General features: G+C 53.4%; 1 protein-coding gene across 1 annotated transcript; it reads right to left on the reverse strand.

Annotated features, from left to right (window-relative positions):
• Positions 1 to 2,654: 2,654 nt before the first annotated feature.
• LOC101678085 (myosin-3) lies at positions 2,655 to 23,084 on the reverse strand. Its single transcript, XM_004760163.3, has 41 exons — positions 23,053 to 23,084; positions 22,327 to 22,383; positions 21,516 to 21,726; positions 20,355 to 20,498; positions 19,816 to 19,972; positions 19,340 to 19,367; positions 18,645 to 18,753; positions 17,969 to 18,061; positions 17,203 to 17,266; positions 17,025 to 17,123; positions 16,240 to 16,343; positions 16,016 to 16,154; positions 15,474 to 15,592; positions 15,242 to 15,391; positions 14,364 to 14,534; positions 13,956 to 14,262; positions 13,773 to 13,843; positions 13,072 to 13,159; positions 12,866 to 12,983; positions 12,340 to 12,463; positions 12,117 to 12,253; positions 11,773 to 12,028; positions 11,357 to 11,599; positions 11,092 to 11,268; positions 10,835 to 10,980; positions 10,664 to 10,754; positions 9,807 to 10,196; positions 9,585 to 9,711; positions 8,440 to 8,558; positions 8,135 to 8,331; positions 7,601 to 7,784; positions 6,795 to 6,960; positions 6,444 to 6,568; positions 5,547 to 5,855; positions 5,251 to 5,454; positions 5,049 to 5,174; positions 4,042 to 4,212; positions 3,844 to 3,948; positions 3,585 to 3,680; positions 3,339 to 3,476; positions 2,655 to 2,806 (listed from the first exon to the last, which is right to left on the reverse strand). Exons 3-41 carry the CDS (start codon positions 21,717 to 21,719, stop codon positions 2,780 to 2,782), a joined length of 5,823 nt encoding a protein of 1,940 aa, XP_004760220.1. The 5' UTR covers positions 21,720 to 21,726; positions 22,327 to 22,383; positions 23,053 to 23,084; the 3' UTR covers positions 2,655 to 2,779.
• Between the last annotated feature and the right edge of the window lie 2,007 nt (positions 23,085 to 25,091).

Consider the following 25,091-nt stretch of genomic DNA (forward strand, 5'->3'; position numbering starts at 1 on the left):
CTAGAGGAGTTAACACACATAGTCAACAGTCAGCAAGACAAAAAAATGCACCTTTTGGGTTTCATCCGCCCAGTCCTAACCCACCTCTGCCCCACGCCCCATCTGCCCCGCATCCCCAGTGTTTCTCATGTCTATTTTGCCAGATGCTCTGGTAGGCAGTGCTTGCTGATCTAAGAGTTTGGGGATCTAGAGAGCTTCTCGTCTCTGCCATTTTGACCCGGAGCATATCACTCTACTTCAGTGTCTTCATCTGTCAAGCAGGGGGCATGGCCCCGCTCGTCCTCACCGCGCTGGTCCTTGGATGACGTGGGGGCTGCGTGCTGAGAGCCCACGGCAAGAATCAGTAAATAGAGCCTGAGATCATCTTCGTCCTCCCCATCCCTGGGCAAGGCTTCCCCTCTCCTGCTTCTGTGGCCCCATCAAGTCCTTACTCGGAATTTGGAAGGAGGTCGTGTATCATTTTCTAGACACAAGGCTTGTGTCTTCTAGAGTCATATATAGAAACCGTCCCTCACTTCATGGAGCAGATACACAAGCAACGTTGGGTATCCCGTGAAGTCTTAGAAAATTAGTTTTTCCGTTTCATCCTTCCCTAAATGGGAGCCTACTAGAGACAGTCACGGACAGCTTCCAGAACCAGCAGCTTACTCCTTTGTGAGAAACCCCGCACATTGCTGGTAGGAGAACATTATGGGATCCCACGACCCCAAAGGTTTTCATGTTTGTGGCCCCACGTCTGTTAAGTCTGGAGTTCTAGAGAATATATTTACTTCAAAAATGGCCTTCCTTCCTCTTTCCTCCTTCCTTTCTTATCCATATCTGAGTATGTGTTTTTGTAAGGACTATTTCAGAAAATCATGTTAATCATAATATAGCATTATATCTTGAAAATGAGCAAGAACCCTATAGTGCTATCAAATATTGGGCGAGGATTCAAATTTCACCAACTGGTGTGTGTGTGTGTGTGCACGCGCGCGTGTGCACGGGCATACACAAGGCCCATGCAGCCCATGCAGAGCAGTCGGTGGGTAGGTCTGTTAAATATCTTTTAACCTCTAATTCCTCCTTCCATTTTTTTGTGTGTATTTTTCCTTGAAATTTATTTTTTGAGAAAACTGTGTTTTTTTTTTCAGTCGACATCCCCACATCCTGAAGTTTATTGGTTGACTCTCAGGTCTCTGTCTCCTGCATTTCCCAAGTGGTCACCAGACCAGCAGACCCAGTCAGACAATGGGGCAGGAATTCTTCATGGGCAGCGGTGGGTACATCTGTCGGGAGGCATACGATGTCCAGTGGTCTGTATTTTGGTGATCCTAGGAACCAGAAATCATCAGCATTGTGATATTCCTAATTCAGACCCCGGTCGTGATGTTACAGTTGTTTCATTTCCTTATGTACCAGTTTGAGGACCCTGGTAACAAGAAACTGTTTGCTTTCTGGGTCACCCACTTCCCATGGAAGGCAGTCGGTAGCCGTCTTTGTCATTCAGAACAGCACTGGGCCACCACCGCCTGTTTGGTCCGGCCTCGGGCCTGGGTCCTGGTCAGACTTGTTCCCACCATGACTCCTCTCAGCAGCAGGTGCCCCACAGAGAGGTGCTACTGTTTAGTCCCAGTGTCACAGAAAGTATTGAAAGCAGGTCAAAGAGATGTAGTTTTGGAGACCGAATTCTCTGAAACCATTGACATGCCAAACCTAACATCGACGTTGGCCTCCTTTCTAGTGACAGGTCCGAGGAGGCCCTAAACTCTGCGCTGGGTGCTGAGGAGAACGCCCCAGCCCCTCCCTGGGTCCGTGATGCCCACTGAGCATCTCCTCATCTTCTAGAATCGGACAAAGAAGGAACCTGGCTACTATTCTGGGAAGTTTAATTATGACAAGAAATGGGTGATTTCAGTTAGAAAATGCTCTTTCTGGTAGAAGATCAGCCAGAGGGTTACTGTGACTTCCTACCATTTTTCCTCTCTTAAGGTAAAGACAGGTTTACCCTGAGTAAAGGGTGAGATTTCCTGTTGTGCGGCTTTGACAGAGCCCTTGGAGGGACCCCATGCCACCCCGTTCCTTCGTGTGTCCTCAGTAGTTACCCCAGCCCTTGCGTGGAGGGCGGCCCAACAAAGCCTTGCTGGACTCCAGAGGTCCTTCCTGATAGACTGTGGAGGTGGGGAGTCTGTCCCTTGCCCTATAACCCTGTTCAGCTTGACATGGGGTTTCCCCAACCCGAGACCTTTATGTTTCCCTCGCATCACACTGAGGCAACTCTTCTGACAAGCCCGCGGCCAAAGCAATGTCTTTCCTTTATGAGCTCATCTCAGCAGTCAGTTAAGCGTTCATCTCTTGCTTTCAGCTCAGGTCATGATCTCAGGGTTGTGAGATCGAGCCCCGTGCTGGGCTCTGCACTGAATGTGGAACCTGCTTAAGATTCTCTCTCTCCCTTCTCTTCTGCTCCACCCCACTTGCTCTAGGGGAAAAAAAAAAAAAAAATCTTTAAAAATAAATAAAGAAAAGAAAAGCAATCTCTCCTTGTCCCCAACTACACACTCGAGGGGAATTTATCAAGCCCTCAGCCGACAGAGATTTCAACACGAGGCACAAAAATCATCAAGCAGTGAACCATTTCCACACAGGGAAGAGGAAACAAATACAGGGAAACAGCCTCGAGTTGAAAACGAAGGAAAGTTTAATGCGCGTGAAGAAGGAGTCATGGGGAAATTCACGATAACGGCCAGGAGCCAAGAAAATATACATTCTGCATATTTTCTGTCCTGCTCCAGAAGACCACTCACTCTTCACTCTCATGGACCACCATCTGGAAAGAAAGTGGGTGTTTTTAGTTCCCTCAGATGGCAGAGACCCATTTCCTCCTGTCCCCTCTCCCTGCAGGCATCGGGGAGTTGCTCGCTTGGGTTTTTCAGTAGGATGCAGGGTGTTTTTTGGGGTCTTGGGAAAATACAGGATTGCATATGTGGAAGAAGTCACCCCAGAGCCTGAGAAACTGGCTCCCGGAGAGCAAGCCCCATCCTGGGGGACGTCCTCCCTCTGGTCATCGACGGGTCCAGGGACTGAAGACTAGTGCCAGCAGAAGGCATCTGAAAGCTCTCAGCCAGAAAACCCTCCTTCCTTTTCTGGATCGTGTTTGCTTTATTGCAACTTGGGTTTCGGTGGGGCTCAAATCCCTTCCTTTCCTGAGCCTGACATTGACCAAGCCCTAAAGTATGGGGTTCTCCAGGTTTTCCCAGCTCAAAAGTGTCTGCACCGCTGTGGAAGCTTCCCCGCTGGCCCCCAAGCGCAGCCCCGGCATGCACCTGCTGTTCTCTCCAGTGCCGACCAGAGCCACCTACCCTGCTGGAGGTGAAGTCGCGGGTCTTAGCGCGAAGCTTATTGACTTGGGATTCCGCGATATCGGCGCGTTCCTCTGCCTCCTCGAGCTCATGCTGAGCTTTACGGAATTTGGTGAGGTGAGCATTGGCCTGTTCGTCCTAAAACCAAAGAGACCAGGCAGGTAAGGTGAGTACACACCCATCTCGGCGCTCCGGGTGTGGGACAGGCCAGGCTGCTATGCAAAAACCACAGCGTGACTGACTTACAGCCTCTTCAGCCTGCCTCTTGTAGGACTTGACTTTCACTTGCAGCTTATCCACCAGGTCCTGTAAGCGTAGCACATTCTTCCTGTCCTCTTCGCTCTAAAGGCAAGAACACAGCCTGTAGCTAGAAGAGGGGCAGAGCTGCACCAGGTCTGGCCCCTTTTCTGGGACAACAGGTTCCTCTCCTGGAGAGAGAACCCAGGGCGGTGTTTGCCGTTCGCAGGGAAGGTGCCTGGTGCCTGTCGGGCTTTCCTTCGCTCACCTGGTAAGTTAACTCCTTGACCCGCCGTTCATATTTCCTTAGGCCCTTGACGGACTCCGTGTTCTTCTTCTGCTCCCCTTCCAGCTCAAACTCCAGCTCCCGGATCTGGGGAAACAGTTGGGAAGTTAGTCTGGGGCTGGAGAAGGCGCAGCTGAGGCCGGAGGCCCTGCCCGTGCTGGGACCTCATCCCGCCGGTACCCGCGTCTCCAGTTTCTGGATCTGCTTCTTCCCGCCCTTCAGGGCCAGCTGTTCAGCCTCGTCCAGACGGTGCTGCAGGTCCTTCACCGTCTGCTCCATGTTCTTCTTCATGCGCTCCAGGTGGGCGCTGGTGTCCTGCTCCTTCTTCAGCTCCTCGGCCATCATGGCCGCCTGTGAGCGCAGACAGAGATCAGGTCCCAGCCTGGGCGGGCACCCAGAGGACCAGAGCCATGCTAGAGAAGAAGGACGGCAGGCGAGGCAGGGACCGAGCCCCTCCTTCCACAATGGAACACGAGAAGAGCTGCGCTGGGTACAGAACAGAACCTGAGAACTGCCGTGTCCAGGGACTTTCCTGAACCGGCCTCTTTGGGACCTTATCCTCCCTGTACCCCCTCCCAAACGCCCCGGAGAATTGTGTACTTCGCTGTCACCAGTATGTTTTCAGAGGAACCTGAGACCTGGAGCAGACCGACTGGTACCCCCCAGGGCAGCTTTGTGGGTGGATAGCCAGTTAAGGGCAGGCGGGGAGGGCAGTGGGGCGCGTGGACGGCCCAGAGCGCAGGAGCTGCAGCGGTCCCCACCAGGCGGCAGGTGGCGCTGTGGGAGCCGTGGCCGGCGGGGACCGCACTCTGGGCGGGGACCGCACTCTGGGCGGGGCCGCAGGTGCAGGTGGGAGGGAGGGAAGCCCGCTTCAACCAGGCGACAGCGGGTGAGACACGACACGTAAGGGTCTCATGTTCATGGTTGCAGTAAGTCAGATGTTGAAGGAAAGAAGGGCGTCCCTCTCTGTGGGCCCTAGAAACGGACTGTCATCCTTATGCTCCATTACTGACCACACTGGCCGTTTCAAGGTGCCGAGGGGCGGTGCTGATTCGGACGCAGGCAGCGCGGACTGCACCCGTCTCCCCCGCCCCGCCCCGGGGGAGGCCCCGGGCCCCTCTGGTGAGAACGACTGGGGTTGGGAGAAGGAGGGCCTCGCCGCGCAGCGCGGGAGGGGAGAGCCTTACATCGGTGATGGCCTTCTTTGCCTTCTCTTCGGCGTTCCTCGCGTCCCTGCTGGCATCTTCCACCTCGCTCTGGAGCTGCGTCAGGTCCGTCTCCAGCTTCTTCTTGGTGTGGATGAGGCTGGTGTTCTAGGGCGGGGGCAGCACGGTCATCGTGGGCGCGCGGGGCCGTGGGCGCCCTCCCCGCGGCCGGCCCGCCCCTCACCTGGGTGTGCAGCAGCTGCACCCTCTCATTGGAGTCCAGGAGCTCCTGCTCCGCCAGCTTGCGAGCCCTCTCCGTCTGCTCCAGCGACGCCCGCAGCTCCTCCACCTCGGCCTGCAGCAGGTTGGCTCTGCGCTCCACCATAGCCAGCTGCTCCTTCAGGTCCTCCTGGCCCCGCAGGGCGTCATCCAGGTGCAGCTGGGTATCCTAGCCAGACAACCAAGGACAGGTCGCGTTGGCGTGGCAGCCGGAGGGCCGCGAGTCCCCCTCTGTGAGCGTCTGCGGGGGTGGGGTCGGACCTTCAGCTGCCCCTGCACGCTCCGGAGATGCCTGAGGGTCTCCGCGGCCTGGCGGTTGGCGTGGCTCAGCTGGATCTCGATCTCATTCAGGTCGCCCTCCATCTTCTTCTTGATCCTGATGGCCTCGTTCCGGCTCCGCACCTCAGCGTCCAGGGCGCTCTGCATGGTCTCTACTGTCCGCTGGTAGTTCCTCTTCAGCTGCTCGATCTCTTCGTCCTTCTCTGCGATCTTTCTGTCGATTTCTGACTTTACCTGGGTCAGCTCAAGCTGGATTCGGAGGATCTTGGCCTCTTCGTGCTCAAGGGCGGCCTGCGGAGCACAAATGCGGAGCAGAAATGGTGCGATGAAGGGACAGCGTCTGGTACACCACCACCCCCCCCCCCGCACCCCTCACCCCGTGAGAAAGCTTCAGTGAGAGATTCATGACCGTGACTCTACAATATTCAAGATGACCTTAAAAAAAAAAAAAAAATTCCCTAACGTATCTTCAGGGCCGAAATAACATCTCTTGTATTGCTGTTTGTTTTTTCTTATACTATCGAACAGTAATCACATTTAAACCCTTCTACTTCTCAGGAGCATAAAGCACCTTACAGAGACTTTAAATTCATCTAAAGTTTTGTAAAAGCTCATTTTTAGACCAATTTTAATGTAATGATTTTTCTCCAGTAAGTCCAAGATAATCCACAGGTGTAATTTCTTGCCATTTGATAGGAAAGGAGCCGGCCTCCGGATTGTAGCTTGACAGAAACGGGGAGGCAGAAAGGGAGCCACAGAGGGAGGCCGGCTAGCACGCCTCCCTGCCCCCCGCCCTTGCCCAGGGTGACTGCAGCTCCACCTGGGGGGGGGGGCGGTATCCAAACCCTTCCCGCTGCTGCCTGTTCACATTCTGCTCACCTCTGCTTCCTCAAGAGCCAGCTGGATATCTGCCTTTTCCAGCTCAATCTGCTTTCTTGATTTCTCCAATTCATGGATGGTTTTACCATTCTCAGCGATTTGTTCCGTGAGATCCGCAATTTCCTCTGCAAACACAGAAGTCTGGATTGCATTTGAATGCCTCTGCCTGGGTTTCCAGGCACGGCAAACACCTCCTGAATGCTTGGTGACTAGTTCCCCGTCCTTCTAAGGTGGCTGCTTCCTAGAGATAAGACTGGGTCGAGACAGTGGTGTGCAGGGATCTCCATCCCAAAGCTCAGCCCCCCCCCCCCACTGCCAAGGGGGGACATCAGGCTGTGTCAAACCGCTTACGCTCCAAGTTCTTATTTTCCCGTTTCACAGTTTCGAGTTGATCTAAGGCTTCCTCGTAGGCATTTTTCAGCTTGAAGAGCTCGGTGCTCAAGGAGCGGGACTCCTTCAGAGATGCCTCTAGCTCTGCCTGGCTCTCCTCACACTTGGTTTTCCATTCGGCCAGCACCTGGAACACAGACATGGCAGGTATGCCCTTGATTGGCTCTGCTCCAAGCTCCCAACTAGGCATCAGCGTTAAGGGAAATATTCCTAGAACTGGGGCTCCCCTTGGCGGCGTCTCTTGCCTGGCGCCTTGGTCTTGATTTGAGGAGCCCAGATTTCTTTCCGTAAGTTTACTCGAGATCCGTAACCTATCAGCAACAGTCGTCATCTCTCAGAAGCACCTCAGTCTTCTGAGGTGGTAGTCTCTGGGCCCAGCTGCCCTTTTCGTAATATGAGAATGACCCTGCACTTCTAAATATTTCCTTAAAATTTTGGTTCAAGTCATCGTAATGTCATACTGAAAGGGAGGCTTTCAGAGAGCCTCCCAAGGGGACCCAAGCTAGACCCCCACATGTCAGCCCCCCAGACAGACCAGCAGAGCGGGGAACTGAACACATGCCAGCAACTGGTTTGTCTCTGCTGACAGCTTGAAAGGGACCTCCACCCTCTTCGCACGCCCGTCTCATTTCACACACAAGGAAACAACAGCCCAGTGAAGCTTAGGACTTGCCCAGGGCCACACGGCTGGTGGGGGCAGCGTCCTAGCGTCGTCCTCCCATGACTACCCGGGGCCCCATTCAGCCTGCGTGGAGCTGACCCCATACCTTGTCAAAGTTCCTCTGCTTCTTGTCCAGAGCGGCGGCCAGAGAGTTCGCTCTCTCAACATCAACCATCAGGTCCTCGACCTCCCCTTGCAGCCTCTGCTTGGTCTTCTCCAAGGAGGCACACTTAGCATTCACTGCCTCGACTTGTTCCTCCGAATCTTGAAGGCGCTGAGCAAGTTTTTTCCTTAAAGAATATGAAAAAGAAGCAGGCACTATTCAAATCTCAGTCCTCGTGAACATCACTGTTCATCAATTTGGAATCACTCCTCTGTGCGACTCAAGCAGTCATTTGCTTTCCTAAGCCCAGGGGAACCTCCTGTGTGCTCAAAACCAAGATCAAAGCTGTTTGTCTTAATGAAGTGTTAACGCCAGGTCCCTCTCGAGCGCACACAGCGCTGCATTAAGACACAGATGAGGTGGGGAAGCCCCTCGTAATGGAACAAAGCCATTCCCGAGGAGCTCTAACACTCACACCCTCTATCATCTCATCGTCTGAGCTCTCTTGTTCTTCTACAGGCAAATGGACTTGCGTACTTAGCCTCCTCCAGCTCCTCCGTGCGCTGGATGGCATCCGTCTCGTATTTGGTCCTCCACTGGGCCACCTCGCTGTTGGCCTTGGACAGCGCCCTCTGCAACTCGGCCTTGCCTTCCTGCTCCTCCTCATACTGTTCCCGCAGCAGGTCACAGTCGTGGCGGGAGGACTGCAGGGCATGGGCCAGGGCGTTCTTGGCCTGCGGGAGTCAAGAAAGAGGAAATTCTCCAGCGGCTGAGTAACGTTGCCCTGTTTTCCTGGAGTAATTGAAGGCTAGACCAAGAAAGCGGTCCGTCAAATGCCTTACCTTGCTTTCTTCCTCCAACTGCCGCTTGAGCTCTTCTATTTGCTGGGTAAATGCTTGCTTGCTCCTGGAAAGCTGGGACACTATGCTTTCCTTTTCCTCCAGCTGACGACTCAGCTCGCCTAGGTCCAGAAGGAAATATTTTCATTTTATTCATGCACTCATCCATTCATCGAGCTCCTAGTGTGTTTAAGGCACTGTACTAAGATCAGGGAGAGAGTTAATGACAAGGGAGGAGGGAGAAACCAAAGACACAGCCCATAAGGTATTGTTCTAAACTACTAGAAGCCTGGAGTGACTTTTGTCGGTAAAACCCACTGAGAACGATTGTAAATTTAAACATTACCGCCTAAAAACACCCATCAGACCTCCTAGTGGCTGGTGTGTCCAAATGTTTGTCGATTTGTCAATAGAGAAATAGTGCTTTCCTTAGGACTTTATAGCTCATAATTTGAAGTTGGACTCTTGGGTAAATGTGGTGGGTTCAGGTTTATAGGCTTACGCAGAAGTAAGAGGAAGAAGGTGGAGGGAGAGACCTAGTGCCTCCAGAGGTGACGCCCCAAGATGACTCTAGAAGAGGCAAGTAAACCATCTTTCTTCGCAATCTTGTTTGTGACTGCCAGCAAAGGATTGATTAATTCACTGGGATGATGGGCAGGAGGACCAGGGGTGGGCGGGGCCACGTTTTCTAGGTGAAAGCCCTAGATAATATTCCCCTATGTTTCTCCTACACACCAGGAACTGACACGCACTGGCTGTGTTTCTTTACCTATTGTCTAAAACACTTGATTGCAGACCACGAACTGAAATTCGTGTGCATCAAGAGCGTTGGGAATTCATTTCTAGTATCGTTTCTGCCATTTAGATTCTTCTTGATGCAGGGTATCATGCATGTTGAAAGAGCTTGAAGCAAGTGATATTCTGACTCCCCTCTCGTCCAGATCCGCTTTTCTCGCTCCTGTTTTTACTGAACTCTCAATGTTCCCTCCTTCATGATATCTTGAATGACTCTTTTTTGAGTCATTCTGATTTCTTCTCTCCGCAAATATGCTTTCCTAGGGATTCTCCCCTACACGGAGCTGCCCTTTGGTGTTGACCAGTGGCCTCCCTGCCCCGGAGGTGACCACCCCTCCCATCTCGTCGCTCACCGGCCTCCGTCTGCAGACGGGACTTCTGTGTGGCCAGCTCGCTCATGCTTCTCTGAATTTCCTCATTCTTGCCCCTGGCCTCGCTCAACTGATCCTCTAGAGTTCGGCATATTTTCTCCAGATTAGCCTAAAGGATTGAGAACGGGGAGAACATCAGTATGGAACGACCCAGAGGTGTCTGTCTCTCCCTCAAAAGCACTGGGCCCCATCCTGCCAGAGCACCTTGGATTTCGACACGCTCTCCACGTTGCTGGCGAGGTCATCGATCTCCAGCTTGAACTCGCTCTTCTCCTTCTCCAGCTTCTGCTTGACCCTCTGCAGGTTGTCTATCTGCTCCCCGAGCTCGGCCACGCTGTCTGCGTGCTTCTTCCTCAGGGTGGCCAGCACAGCTTCGTGCTGCAGCGTGGCCTCCTCCAGGTCCCTGCGCATCTTCTGGAACTCGGCCTCGCGCTTCTTGTTCAGCTCGATCTGCGTGGAAGTGACCCCTCCCGCCTCTTCCAGCCTCTCGCTCAGCTCCTCCAGTTCCCTGGCGTAGTCGCTGCGCTGTTTCTCAGTCTTTGCACGGGTCGCCCGCTCCGCCTCAATCTCCTCTTCCAGTTCCTCAATCCGAGCCTGTGGAGGGCGGCCATTCACCCACGGGCAGTAGGTTCCCAGGGTGATTCACTCTGAACATCAAGTACAGGCTCGTTTCCATTCTCTTTAAATAAACCAATGGTTGGGATTCTCCCAGGGGAATAGAACTGTTGTTAATTTCCTTTACTAGGAGTTTTTCGTGCCCCAACGTGGTCATCATTCCTGCAGGGACCAACCTAGGACATTGTCCATTCAAGTAAATGTTGACCCCCAACCAATACCTTCATTATGTATTTTATCTTAAATTGCGGAAAAATTCATAATTCAAAAGTTCAAAATTCAATTAAATTCAAAGTTCATCACTGCTATGTCAGCCTAGCAGAAAGGAAACTGATGAGGCAGGCAGGCCCGTGGTCCTGCCCATTGGCTCTAAATGGCTTACAGCAGATGGGACCCAGCCACATGCGTGACCTTCACACGACTGGAAAATCTGGGACGCCTCCTACCTGTAGCTCTTTGATCTTCTTCTGAAACTGGAGGCCCAGCGTCTGCTCATCTTCCATTTTGCTTTGCAACTGACTGTATTCAAAATCCTTCCTGGGAAGGGAAATGCAGAATGTGTGAAGACAGAGTAGCCAGAGACTCAGAAGACTGAAATCAATGACTTTAGGACATACTTCTTAAGCCTTTCATCCAGCTGCTGCTTGTCATTCTCCAGATCTAATATGGACTCTTGGGCGAGCTTCAGATCTCCCTCAAGCTTCCTTTTGTTCCTTTCCAGATCAACACGGAGCTTCTTTTCTTGCTCTAGGGAACTTTCAAGCTGAAAAGGGCACCATATCCTTTTTGAGAACAAATGCTTTGCACTGGAGGATCCCTGGGGGGCTCTTCCCACCCTGAAGTTCTAGGACTCCCATTAGTATTATTTACTTACATCATCAACTTGCTGTTCCAGTTTGCTCTTGATCTTGCTCAGAGAATTGACTTTGTCTTCTTCAGCTTGGAGGTCATCCAGGGCTTGCTGGTGGGCCTCTTGGAGGGCCTTCTTTTCCCTGGTCAGCTTTGCGATGGTTTCATCCAACCCCGCGAGCTCCTCAGTAAGGTTTTTAACCTAAAAAAAGGCCACAAGCAAATTAGAAGAAGAAATAGTCTGGTTCACGGTGACTACATGAAATCAGAGAGACCCACAGAGAGAGCACCTTGTTCTCCGTAGCATGCTTCTCCTTTTCAACCTTGGCCAGGGTCAGCTCCAGGTCATCAATGTCTTTCTTGAGCTCTGAACACTCATCCTCCAGTTTCCTCTTCTTGGCCGTCAGCTCGGCGTTAATCTCCTCCTCATCCTCTGCTCTCTCAGTCACCTCCTTGATCTTGGCCTCCAGCTGGAATTTGGCTTTGATCAGCTGGTCACACCTCTCCTCTGCGTCCAACAAGTTCTCACTTTCCTTTAAAGAAAAGGGGGGGGTGGGATCACGATTTCCTTTAATGAGATAAGGTTTGTGACATTCCAGGACCTTGGTATAAATGAAATCCTTTAGGAAGCATCCCAACTGCAAAGCAAAAATCCCCACCCCAAATCCAGTCTTTCTAAATAATAAAATCCATCCTAAACACGTACGGCTTGCACTTGGAGCTGCAGGTCATTTTTCTCTTGTACTAGAGTCACCAGTTTTTCCTCCAGTTCCTTCCTTTTGGCCTCTGACTTGGCGAGCTCGTCTTTGGTTTTCTGAAACTCTTCCTTCATGGTGGCCATCTCCTTCTCTGTCTCCGCACTCTTGAGGAGCGGCTTGATCTTGAAGAAGAGCTTCATCCAGGGCCAGTGCTTGACATTCATGAAGGCCCGGATGTTGTACTGGATGCAGAAGATAGACTCCCTGAAAACAAAATATGTGTTATTTCCAGGAGGATCCCCCCCACTCCGACCCCCAAAGAGTTCATGTTTGAACAGAGGCCCTGCTTGACCTTCTCTGCACCATCTTCTGGAATTCCACACGCATGAGGAACCCTCTGCACACCGCTTGGGTCCGGGTGATCAGTTTGGCCAGGCGGTCATCTCGCATTTCTTCCAGGGTTCCCAGCAAGCCAGCCTTGAAGAATACCTTCCAGGGAAGAAGGCTGTTATGAGTCCATGAAGAAGTCCAGAAGGGACCACAGGCAAGCATCTGTCAGAACTGAGAGACATTACCTTGGTGTGTCCAAATTTGTACTGAGTGTGGTCTATGTCAATGGAGGCCAACAGCTTCTCGCAGGCTTTCTTGCTGTCAATGAACTGTCCCTCAGGGATGGCACTGGCATTCAGCACTCGGTATCTGCCATTGCAGACACAGAAACAGTCACAGACCATTAGCAAAGATGTGAACCTTGGAGACCAGCTAATTCAGGCCCCTCTTCCATCTAACAGGCAAGAAAGCCAAGGTCCAGAGAGAGAAAGAAACTTGCCCATCATCACACTGCTAGGTGGTGGCCTGGAATCTAAGCCTCCTGACAATTCAAGCAGGTCTTTTCCTACCGTGTCATATGCCAGACACGCTCTTGAGAAAATATGGAAGAAAGAAGATGTATACTTTGGTTGGGAGGTAGGTCAATCATTTGACATGAAAGTTTACAATGGGTCTGTTGAAGTGGGCCTTTTCATGTTGGTATTTCTCCCTCTCAAATTCCAGCATCTACACACCGCAGCAAGAAGCACAGAGAATGTTTTGATTACACACCTTTGTTTAAAATCCCCATAGAGAATCCTGTTTGGGAACCCCTTCCTGCAGATGCGGATGCCCTCCAGGACACCATTGCACCGTAGCTGGTGCAGGACAAGGCTATGTTCCATGGCCCCTGACAAGAGAAGCGAGAGACATCAGCTTCACATGGGATTTGGTGGAAACTGAGCACTGTCTACCCCAAGCGTCAGCAAGCGTCTTACCTGGGGTTTTGGTCTCATTGGGAATTATACAGCGCACAAAGTGAGGGTGAGTTGTTCTTAAATTTGACATCAGCTTATTCAGGTTTTCCTAAAAGATGAAATTTGACAGTCTACGGTAGGCTTTTAAAAGATGGAGATGTACCGTGATGAAAAATAAGATCTGTATTTTCAACACACCATGAATTCTAAAGAATGAAAGTATTTAACTTTTTCTTTTAGTAGTCCAATGACTAGAGGTACAGGCACATAACTGATCTAGTGGTCTTTTGCCTCATGGTGAGCCAGAGACTAACCACGTACAAAATGCTTTCTGAAGCAAGTTCCAGAAATGTGTCTGGCTCCACTGGGAGCTTGAGATGATCTTGTCTGTGTCCCTCAGGAAAGTGGGAAAGTTTGTGCCAAGGACTCATCCCCCAGGCCGGCCAACCCAGCTACCCACTGTACAAAATAACTGAATTCTGGACCAACATTTGTTAAACCTCATTTACATATTACATATACTTATATAGTTACTAGATATAATATATATTCATATATGTATATTTTATCATACTGCCGTATGAAAAAAAACAGCTTCACCAAATAACAACGGATTAAGACCACATTCCTATTCTTGAATAAACCAAGGTCAGAATCTCTACATTGTTCATGTTGAGCTCACTTAAACCAATGACAAGCAAATAAACTTGTATTTTTCTTACCCTGAAAAGGGCAGAGACAGTCTGGAAAGAAGAACCCTTCTTCTTGGCGACTTTCTTCTTTCCGCTGTCAGCTGAAAGACAAAGATGGCTCGTGCTGTTACCAGATCTCCAGGGGTTTTGGGGACCTGTGAACTGAGTGGCACAAGAAAGCACAGATAGGAGGCAGTCTGTGGAGTCTGTTACCGTCTGCTGTCGCGAAGGTGGCGTAGAGGTGCGCCAGGAGCCTGTTGGAGGACTTCTGGTACAGCCCGACCACTGTCTCATTCAGCGGGTCCTTGTTCTTCTCCAGCCAGCCCGAAACACTGTAGTCCACGGTCCCCGCATAGTGGATCAATGAGAAGTGCGCTTCGGCCCTGCCCTTGACCACCTTGGGCTTCTGGAAGTTGCTGGACTTGCCCAGGTGCTGGTCATACAGCTTGTTCTTGAAGGAGGTGTCTGTGGCTTTGGGGAACATGCACTCTTCTTCCAGGATGGAGAAGATGCCCATGGGCTGCATTAAAGCAAAACAAAATGCATATATGGTAAATATGAGCTGTAAGATGAGTCAGGGAGTTTACGAGAAGACGTTACTGAGTGGACAGTTCAGGAGACCTTCTCGATGAGCTCGATGCAGGCAGCCAGGTCCATCCCGAAGTCGATGAAGGTCCACTCGATGCCCTCCTTCTTGTACTCCTCCTGCTCCAGCACGAACATGTGGTGGTTGAAGAACTGTTGCAGCTTCTCGTTGGTGAAGTTGATGCACAGCTGCTCCAGGCTGTTGTACTAATACCAACACAGAGGGTTCACGTGCAAAGTCAGACTTCCTGCAGAATCCAAGACCCATCAACCTTCCTCCTCTTTGCCTCAGGCTCTGCCAGCTCATTTACTCCTTCAGCTACGGGCACATTCTTCAAGGTCTAACCCCGATCACATCTCTTCCTTGGAAGCTTCTCTGAATTTCCAGCTAGAAGTTTCTTTGTCTCCTGAGTCCCCGTGTTTGGGATCTCTCCGTGCACCAACCACCGTCTCCCTTATTTTATAGCTACTCTTCCCTGTACCATATGTACCTTCTGCTTTCCTCTAGGAGCTACAAACTCATCTTTTGTTCGCCAGCGTGTCTGGTGAAATATATGTTCTCAAGAACGGCTATATGCTTCTAACCCAGAACCAGCAGGATATTTATGTAAAGGTCACATGGTTGGCTTATCAAATTCCCCACATGCCTGGCTCTTCCTATGTCAATGATTGCATTTGAGTTCTTTCTTTTATCCATTTAACGGTGTCCTTTATAAAATTCCACTTGTCCCCAGTCTTCGGCTCTCTTGAAATCACACAACTCTCCTCCCCACAATGTGTTTCTCTACCTGATCTGCCCTACAGTTTCCTACACGATGTGATGCTCTGACATGTTGCTTACCTTGACATTTTCCTATGGGGTCATGCAGACCCATCCCTCCCCACACGAAAACACGAAGCAAAGGAACCCAGACCTCAAAGATCTCGAAGCCAGCAATGTCCAGAACACCGATAAAGTGTTGTCTCGGCAGCTTCGTATCCAGTTGTTGGTTGATGCGAGTGACCATCCACAAGAACAGCTTTTCATAAACAGATTTGGAAAGGGCATTCACAGCGTGGTGAACCTGTTGGGGAAAGATCACTGAGGTCAGAAGGCATAGGCCATCGGGAACCTGTGTCTCGCACAGCCCTGAAGCAGCTGCTCACCTGATCTACGGTTTGACCTTTGGTAACGTACTCATTCCCGACTTTCACCCTGGGGAAGCACAAAGCTTTCAGGAGGTCCGACGAGTTCAGGCCCATCAGATAGGCCGTTTTGTCCGCCACTGCCAAGAAAAGAAAGACGCTCACAAAGGGGCACCCCTCATACCTGGCAAAGTAGAAGATCCAGTTTGAAACGTCTGCATGATATTCAAAGCTTCTCGAAGCTTGTCTTGGCTGTTTTCACATCCCTTCTCTTTAAGCTGCTTGTATGTACCCAGTGGAAGCTAAGTCAGTCTGAGAATATGGTAGGATTCATGGGAAGGCAGGACTGGGTTCCAGAGAGCCCTGGTCCCATCTCACTGCCCCCGAAACAGGCCCATTCCAGTGATTCTGCAAATGGGGGTGGTAACGCTAGGTGTCAGAGCCCCGGAGAGGTTCACCTCTCCACGTGGAAGGAGGATTCATTGCTTTCAAAAGACGACCCAGTGATCTCCACTGACCAGCCAGCCAGCTCTGGCAAATGGCCTGTTGTGGTTATCTCGTACCTTCTGTGCCGTCCGGCTCGGCCTGCTCCTCCCGCTGCTTCTGCTTGAACTTCATGTTCCCGTAATGCATCACGGCGCCCGTGAGCTTGTAGAGCCCAGACTTCTCCTCTGGGGTGAAGCCCAGGATGTCAATGGCGCTCTGCCAGTCAAAGGACAGCACGTTAGTCAGTTGACCCTGGTGATGGAGGAGGAGCACCCCGCAGCTTCCTCTCGGTTCTACTTACGTCCGTAGCCAACAGCTCCTCCGCATCATCAATGCTGGCCACCAGGATTTCACCCTGGCTGATGAACGGGTAGTCGTAAGGGTTGGTTGTAATCAGCAGCAGCTCTGAAATGAGAAATTTTAAATAAAGATGTCACACAGATGCAGAGGAAATGCCCACCCAGTGTATCTGAGCTCCTAGATTCTGGGCTGAGACTTTCACCGGGGAAGCCCAAATTGAATTTAGGGTTGAAATTGCTTTCCTGCAGCCTGTCGCTGCGTTGAGGATTAAGAGCCCCCGAGTGCGTAAATGGTGCATCTCAGCGTAGGCTAGGGAGGTTTACTACTTGAAGCTGGCGGAGCGTGGGTCAGGAGAGGAGCCCACAGGGAGGGAAGCACAGGTGCTTCGGTATCGTCGCAGCCTTTTCCAAACCCATTGAAGGGCTGCAGCCCGTTTCCAGGCATTGAGACCAGAGGGCCGAGCAAGCACACAGAGGCCTGCGTGGGCGCAGGACGAGGGGCTGTTGGTCTGGGGAGAGGCTGCTTCCTGTGTCCGGACACTAGGGGGCGCCGAAGGACAACCAAATGCTCAGCTCCAGCTGGTTTTCAGGAGCCCCTGTGCAATTCAGCGTGGTTTAATCCCCCTCCTGCCCAGGGGATTCAGTTCCTTTCAAATTGGCACACGGCTGTCAGAAATGGCCCCGTCCCACTTCTAACACAAACATCCTCCGTTGGCGGCTGAGTCACCTGTGTGTAGGCAGGTGCAACTCTCCCTGGTCCAGTGACATCAGGGCCCACGTGCCTCACCTATGAGCTCTGGCTTCTTGTTGGAAAGGATCTGGTAGAAGATGTGGTAGCTCCTCTCAGCCTTCAGCTGGAAGGTCACTCTCGATTTTTCCAGCAGATCTATGGCCACAAACACGGCACTGTTGGCCAGACCGCCCCCCCCAACCCTGACACGCCCTCTGCCCTGAAGTCCACTTACAAGTTTCAATATCTGCAGAGGCCAGCTTCCCAGTGGTCCCAAAGTGGATTCGGATGAACTTGCCCTGTGGGGGGAAGGGGACAGCAGGTGTCTACGTGGCTCCAAGTGTCCCTGCTCGTCTCCTGGGCGGCATGAACAGCTTTCTTGCCCTACTTAAAATCGTGTCTTCCTTCTCCCTTCTCTGCCCACTTTGATGGGTCCCCTTTCTTCCATGCCTTTGCTCCACAATTCCTCGAATGTCCCCCCCGGTCCCCATCCCACCGTAAAGTAACAGAGTGACTTTTCTCAAGATGCAAATCAAACCATATCGCTTCCGGCTTACAGAATCGCTGAGGCGCTCCCCCTCCCTTCTCACGGCCTCCGCGCTCCTACGCAACCAGATCTCTGTCTACCTCTTCCCCCACCTCGTGGGACCCGCCTCCTGCCCACCGTGCTGCCGCCACGCAAACTCTCCATGGGTCCCTTGAGTACACCCAGCCCTTCCCCTTTATCCTTCCTCATCCTGCAGGCCCTGGGGTTCGCAGGCCGGCCCCCCTAGATGCCTTTTCTGCCAACCCTGTCTAAAGGAGACCCTGCCCCCAGTTACTCCCTGTTGATTGGAGCTTTTTCTGAAATTGTCTCGCTGCTGTGTTGCATTCCGTCATTGGCTACCCCCCGCCCCCCTACACCCCTCCCTCCCCACCGAGCCTGTAGCTTCTGTGAGGACAGGAAACTGGCCTGTCCTGAAGGCCCCTAGAAACCCCAGCCGAGCTGAACTCAGACTCACAAAGCGGGAGGAGTTGTCGTTCCTCACGGTCTTGGCGTTCCCGAAGGCCTCCAGCAACGGGTTGGCACTGATGATCTGGTCTTCCAGTGTCCCCTAAGGCAAGCCAGCAGGGGAGGAAGCAGCCACAAATGACACTGGGAAATGCCCCCCAGCTCTGCCCACCTACCCGCCCTTGCTGCCTGGCAGCCCGTGGCAGAGCCCGTCCCTGTCCCCTTGGCTTTCCAGGACAAGTCTCAACCAACTCCTGCGCATCTGCGGAAACGCTTCGGCTGTGTTGTAACATTCTCGTGCACTTGAGTGTCTCGATGTAAAATCCCCTTAATGCTTCAGTGCCTTGCTTCTCTCTAGTGAGTCTGGTTGTCTGCGTTCATTTCCTACGGGTTATAACCTATCTGTTTTGAAAAGCAGGTATTGCTACAATTCTCTTAAGTCGGTGCATGTCATTCTGCGGAAAAGAACAAGCTCTGAGCTGCTCCCCAAATGACCTTCCTTAGTTAAGCCTCAGAGCCTTGCTTTTTAGGGAACCGCAGGGTCTGGACGATCAAGCACACACCCTGGGTTGTCTGCATAACTGGCTCTCCTGGGACTTCAGATCCGGGCCTGCCCTCCCCCCTCGCTGTGAAGTTAACACAAAGGTCAGAGGTGGAAACTCGGCAAGCCTCTCCCTTCCCTGCACCTTCATTTTGGAGTCCTTCTTCTTGGCGAGGTCTCCAGTCGCTGCAATTGTTGCAAAGTACTGGATGACCCTTTTGGTGTTCACAGTCTTCCCTGCCCCGGATTCTCCGCTATTTGAGAGAATATAAGAGAGAGGGAAAGAGAAACGTGTCCTGTTAGTAGAAACAGCCTCCCCACGGTGTCCCACAGAGGCCTGGACCTACTCCAAGCGACAGCAGACCCACACCTGCCAGACAAACGGTGAGAAACTACTCGGAGAGGCAGAGGCCCAAGGGAAGGGTCATCAGAGCCGAGCTCCCCCGGCTCTGGGTGATTCCAGTTTCCGAGACCTTACATATTCCCTTCTGGGTATACATCCCCACCTCCGTCCTGTCATCACAGACTCTGCTCTTAAGTACTTTCCTCTTTCCTTTTTTAAAGAGAAAGTGTGCAAGGGGAGAAGGAGCAGGGGGAGAGGGAGAGAGAATCTTAGGAAGACGCCCCACAGGGGCGGACCCCGACGCGGGGCTCGACCCCACGACTCTGAGATCATGACCTGAGCCAAAACCAAGAGTCGGACGCTTTCCCGAGTGAGCCACTGGGCGCCCCGGCTCCAAGTTCATCTAATGAATAGCATAGAGCAAACGGTGCCTTTGCTTTCTGCCCTGGAGACAAAGAGCCGCAGCTACGGAGCTGCCCTGGGTCTTGGATACTTACGTGATCAGAATGGACTGGTTCTCACGATCTGCCAAAAACAAAATGAAACGTTTGACAGCGATATGAGGAGCTTCCCCCAGTCCTCCGCCCCTTGTCAAGCAGTCACGCGTTGCTACGTGGCATTTTGTGGGGGTCTGGGGGCAGCCCGAAGAGCCTCCTTCTTGATGGCGACACTCAGAGTAGAAGCCTCTACCTCAAGCCAGTCAGTGGCCTTTCATCCCACTGGGCGGAACCGTGTGGAACCGTGGGTCTTCATCTTCACCCCGGCCCCCGCCCCCCCCATGTCAGTTTCATGGGGTTTAACCAATGCTTACGTTCAATCCAAACTTCCTAGCCGGGCCTGCAAAGCCCTAAAAGATCTGGCCTCTTGCAGCCTCTTGAACTACCTCCTCGTCTCCTCCCTTCTTGCGGAAGGCCCAGGCCAGCCAGCAGCCCCAGCACGGCCCCTCCGTGGCAGGTCCTTCCTGGACACTCACCGGTCAGCATGAACTGGTAGGCGTTGTCGGAGATGGAGAAGATGTGGGGCGGGGCCTCCTGGCGCTTCTTGCCTCGGTAGCCTTCCACCACCTCGGGGTTGTACACCGGCAGCCACTTGTAGGGGTTCACGGTGACGCAGAAGAGGCCCGAGTAGGTCTGTGGGAGTGGAAAACGTGCGTGCGCACGTGCGTGCGTAAAACCGTTTGCCTCTGTTATTCTGTCTCTTGATGCTGAACTTGTAAAGGAGGGGTGGATTTCTCTTTAGAGATGAGCCACGGAGATGCAAAGGGGACCAGTCGGCCCTCCTGCGACTCGCAAGGGACCCTGCCCAGGCCCAAATCTTGGCTGGCTCTCCTGCTCCCTCCCCACTCCCGGCTGCCTGCCTCTCTTCTTCCCAATGCCCCCTTCCTCCCTCATTCCCTGCCTTTCTCCTCCCCCCCCTTCTTCTTTTCCTCCCGACTCCCCTCTCATGGGACAGCTCCGTCACACCCTGGCCACCCCCACCGCACCGACTGCCCCAGGGGCCCTGGGCACTGACGTAGATCATCCAGGACGTGTAACGGTCCTTGAGGTTGTACAGCACGGCCGGCTCGTTCAAGTGCGTCAGCATGGCCATGTCCTCGATCCGGTCGAACTTGGGGGGGTTCATCGCATACACGTCCTCTGGTTTGACCACCAAGGTCTGAGTGAGAAGACGGACGGTGACCACCTAGGTGTCATCGGGGGGTCTTGCCCCCACCCCCGTTTTCATTTTCTTGTCTGTCTCCTATGAGAAGCCTGAATCCCAAGGGGCAAACCCTGGGGAAAAGGGCCCCCGGACAGCGGGAGAAGACAGGACCCAGGGGAGACTCACGGGAACACGGAGAGTGTGTGATTATCTCTGTCCCTCAGGGATTTTGTTGCTTTCTGTCTACGGCGCTCCCAACTCTGGGCAAGGTGGGTGGGAAACCTGCCTTTTCCTGCCTTCAGGTAGGAGTGATTTAAACCACCCCGAGCAACTAGCCCCCCCCCCTTGTGATGCGTCTGGACCATCTGCTTCCCACCATTCCTGCTGCTTTGCAAACCCCCCGGCAGCCCAGACATCTGACGGGTACAGAGAGCCCCTCCAGGAGCCTCGGCGAGGGGATGGCCTTGAAGGGCGAGTCCACCTGCCCACTTTCGTCACACCCAGCCCAGTGACACTGTCTTCTTTTTATTTTTCTTTTAATATTTTCTAAACTTTTCTCAGAACATTTCCCGATTCCTCTGGTCTTGATTCCAGAAAACGAGTGAAGTCCAGGATTTCACTACCATGTTCTTGGCCAGAATGTATGGGCTACGCTGCTCATGGCCTTCATGAGACAGGGAGGCTGCCATTTCACACGGAGCCTGTGGTCCACTAGGATCCCTTACTCGCTTTCCCTCCTTCCTCAGCTAGACAGCTACTGCTAGAAAAAGCGGGGGGACCCAGGCTCCCAAAGGAGAGTGTTCTACCGAAGGCCGTATTCTCGCTGTTGGCCTTCCAGCCTCACACCCTTATGATCCCCTAAAGCAATGTGAACATTGGCAAAGCCTCCCTCCTGAACTCAAATTGCTTTGAGCGGCCACGACTGGGCTGCTGTTGGAGGTGGGTGGTTAGGGTGGCGGGTGCACTGACTCGGCGACCCTGCAAAGCCCACAGAGGGCCCGGCGGCTGGCAGAGGGCGTGCGCGAGGCTTACCCGGTTATCTTCGGTTTCCACCGTGACCTTCCCATCCTGGCTACTCTTAATTCTCCCCTTGGCGTATTCCTCCTTTGAGTCGACCACAAAGCAGTAGGTCTTGGCGTCGAAGGGCTGGTTCTGAGCCTCGATCCTTTCCTTTTCCGACTTCCGGAGGAAAGGAGCGGCGATGCCGAACACTTCCATTTCAGTGTCGCTACTCATGGTGCCGCTGGAGAGCACAGGGGACAGGTGAGCCCCGCCGCCACCCCGCTCCAAGCCTGCATGCCTGCCCACTCTGCCTGCCCGGGGCAGCCCCGTGAGCGGGGGCCCAGGAGCCCAGCCGCCCTCCATCCCCTGGGCCTCCACCCACAGGGCCCGAGGGCTACAAAAATCACGTGTGTGTGTATTTCCCCGGGGGCTTCTCTGTGCAAACGGCACAGAGCACAGGTGATCCAGGGGGAGGGCAGCTCCCGGGACCTCGCTCTCCTGGTCTGCAAAACCCAGCAGCTGCCGCGGAAAGCTTTACAAGTAAACACCCTGAAAAGTAACCATTCTTCACAAGGGTGATAGTGGCGAATAGCTAAGGACTTTCGGGACCATTCTGATTCAAGGTGGCTGCCTCCTCCCACAAGGAGACCAGCTTTTGCTCAGACTAGAAGCAGCATCAGATGCCAGCATCCGCCTGGAAGGTTCCTCTCCCACCTAAGATGTGCTTGTCTGAGTTCAATTTGACTCCGCGCCCTCAAGGCCACTGGGAGGTGGGAGGGGCAGGGAACTTCGGATTACCCGGGGGCTTCCAACAGCCGAGGGACCTGATCTGCTTTCTCACCTGATCGGTCACACCCACAGGAAGGCAGCACAAAACAGCAGCCGTGGAGAATCAGACCTGCAACAAATATGCAAAAGACAGAGTCAGGACCCGGGTGGGGGGGCGGAGTGTCTGGTTCAGCTTTGCCATGGCTCTGCATGGGATAATGACATAAGGACCAAGGCTGGTGGCTTAAGAAGAGCCTTGCCCCAGAGGCAAGCTGAAGGGGCAAATGGGGCATGACCCACGGTAAGCTTCTAAGGCAGGAAAAACCTCAGGTGTCCCCAAATCTGGCTCCGACCGGCAGTGGCTCCCATGTAGAACCGGGCAGTAAGGTCTGATCCCTGATAAGAAGCTTGTGGTTCCAGCCAGGACCAGGTCTAGTCTTCGGGGGACAGAGAGGTGTCTGACAGTGGCTCATGCCTGCACAGCCAGCATGGTCTTGATGGGATGGGGCACGGGACAGGCACACAGCCCAGGGAGCCACCAAGGGAGAACAGCGGGCCACGGTGGGCAAGCCTCAGTCTATGACGTGTGCAGTCGGATCCTACCGAAGAAGCACCCAAAGATGAGGTCACCGGGAGCGTGAGGAGGCAGCAGGAGGGCCTGAAGGACCCCTGCTTGGGTGGGGTGCTGGAGGCAGAGGGGGTGGCCATTTGGGCTGGAGAGATCCAGCCCCACATCCAAGTGATTCTTACCAAAGCCAGGCAGGGCAGTGCACCGCGCAGGAAGGGCGCTGTGACTTACCTCCGCCCAGGAGAGAGGGAGCTCCAGAGGGGCTGCGGCCGCCCAGGGTTTTATAGGCCCCCCGGCAACCCCATGGGCTCATTCCTTCTCTATATTTGGAAAGAGAGTGACCGACAGCACAAGCTGAGAAGCCGCTCCTTCCTCACGTTTTTTGGTCGTTGCCAAGGGAAGGGTATATATAGAAATGAGCAGGGTCCATAACCGTTTTCCAGCTGTGGAAGTGGGAAGTTTGAGATGCCTTTCTCTGGACTTGGGGCTGGCCCCGCCGTGCTCGCCATGCTGGGAGCAGCCGTCCGGCTGCTGGGGGCCTGACCCTGCGGGCAGCTGCCCCTCCACGGTCAGGGCCAGCCCGGCCTGTGCGCAGAGCTCGTCCCAGTGAATGCAACCCAGGAAGGAAAGTTAAAATCCCCCGGGGATGGCGAGCAAGACTGTGGTCCCAACGCAGGGCCCTGACAGGGCTGTGGCAGTGTGGGACAGCGCCAGAAACAGCACCACTGATAATAATAATGCCTCCTCCTGCTCCCCGTTTACTGTGCAATCTTCCGCCTGATTGGCGTCATTAGTAACCGGATCCTTGTTGAAGCCTCAGTAGGACCGACGAGTGCATGAACGCTGCGGAGCTATTCTGACAGCCAGTGTCCTCGGCAGCAGCTGCCTTGGGGCCGCTGGATTGAGACATATTGCCAATCGGGGAGGACCAGCTGCCGGCCTGGGTGGGGGGTAAGGGGTAGCAGAGGGCCCCGCAGGGAGAGGGAGGGCGGGGGGCTGTCTGACACATGTGGTTGTTTCCAAATCGAGGTTGGAAAAATAAAACCTCAAGATGAGAGTCGATCTAGATTTGAAGCTTTTGCTTGTTCTCATTCTACTTTTTGTTTGTTTCTCTCCCCCACCCCACCCCCCTTTTATTCCGTGGTCAGACCGCTGGGAGGGTGGCCGGGTGGACATCCTGTGAGTAACTGTAGCTAGGACTGGGTCAGCGTTTCTACTGGGGAGCAGGAGCTGCCCCTTGACAGGGCGCTTGCCTCCCATCCCAAGCGCAGGCATGGAGGCCACGCAGACAGCGGGGGAGGGGGAGGAGGAGTGGGGCTGCCGTCCCCAGGTGGAGGGACATTCAGGAGACACCCACTGGATGCTGGTCCCTGCGTGGGACACCCAAGAAGACACAAAGGAAATGCGACGTAGAGCTCCTCTGCTGCTCTGAATACTTTACGCTCTAAAGGATGAGTCCGTTGTTTTTCAAATATTTAGGCAATTTCAGATCATAGTAACACATTCGTGAGCGGCCACCAGAACGCAAAGTTGCTACCCCGCCTGCCTGCCCCTCCAGCCTGCTGGGATGGCTGTGTTTCCCTACCCCGTCGTCTTCTTTTTTTTTACCTTAAAGAGTTTATTTATTTATTTATTTATTTGAGAGAGAGCACGAGCTGGGGCAGGGGGAGGGAGAAGCAGACTCTCTGTTGAGCAGGGAGCCCAACATGGGACTCGATCCTAGGACTCTAGGAACATGACCCGAGCTGAAGGCAGATGCTTAACCGACTGAGCCTCCCCACCGGGACGCCCCTTTCCCTGCCCCTTCTCTTCCGGTTTGGACTAGGACGCCCTCCTCATTCAGGGAGAGAGCACCGGCGCTCCTGGTCTCTATCCAGGCCCCAAAATACGGTGGTCTCCCTGGAGCCTGTTCTGCTCGGTGACACCTCAGTCCAAATCCTATGCTGTCGGCTGGCCCTCTCGTCAGGAGGCCTGGTTAGGGCCGTGTCCCCTGCGAGCAGGGGTGTTAGCAAGGCCAAGGGGCCCAGCACTATTGAGAGGGGTCCCGGCTGCCTCTGGGTCGTGGGTAGGCGGAGCAGGCTGTGCTCGGGTGGGTGCTTGCCCTTCCTTCTCAAGGGTCTGGGACGGACTTTGTGGGACTTTGTGTTTTCCGTTTTGTAGTCACCCGTGTATCCATCTCCCTGTCCAACCACATTCATACCCAGGAGATGGAGGGGACATATTGGGTACAGGAGTCCTTGGAGTGCCTTGTAAAACAGCACTTGTCACGT

Source organism: Mustela putorius, unplaced genomic scaffold (assembly GCF_011764305.1).
Source record: "Mustela putorius furo isolate JIRA1106 unplaced genomic scaffold, ASM1176430v1.1 tig00000695_pilon_pilon_pilon, whole genome shotgun sequence".
NCBI classification, from domain to species: Eukaryota; Metazoa; Chordata; class Mammalia; order Carnivora; family Mustelidae; genus Mustela; species Mustela putorius.

Coding starts and splice junctions, on each gene's coding strand:
- LOC101678085 (XM_004760163.3), bottom strand. CDS start 21,719: ATGAGTAGCGACACTGAAATGGAAGTGTTCGGCATCGCCGCTCCTTTC. Junction 5,175..5,250: donor TGCAGCTGCTGCACACCCAG/GTGAGGGGCGGG, acceptor CCCCCGCCCTAG/AACACCAGCCTCATCCACAC. Junction 3,949..4,041: donor TCCAGAAACTGGAGACGCGG/GTACCGGCGGGA, acceptor CTGTTTCCCCAG/ATCCGGGAGCTGGAGTTTGA.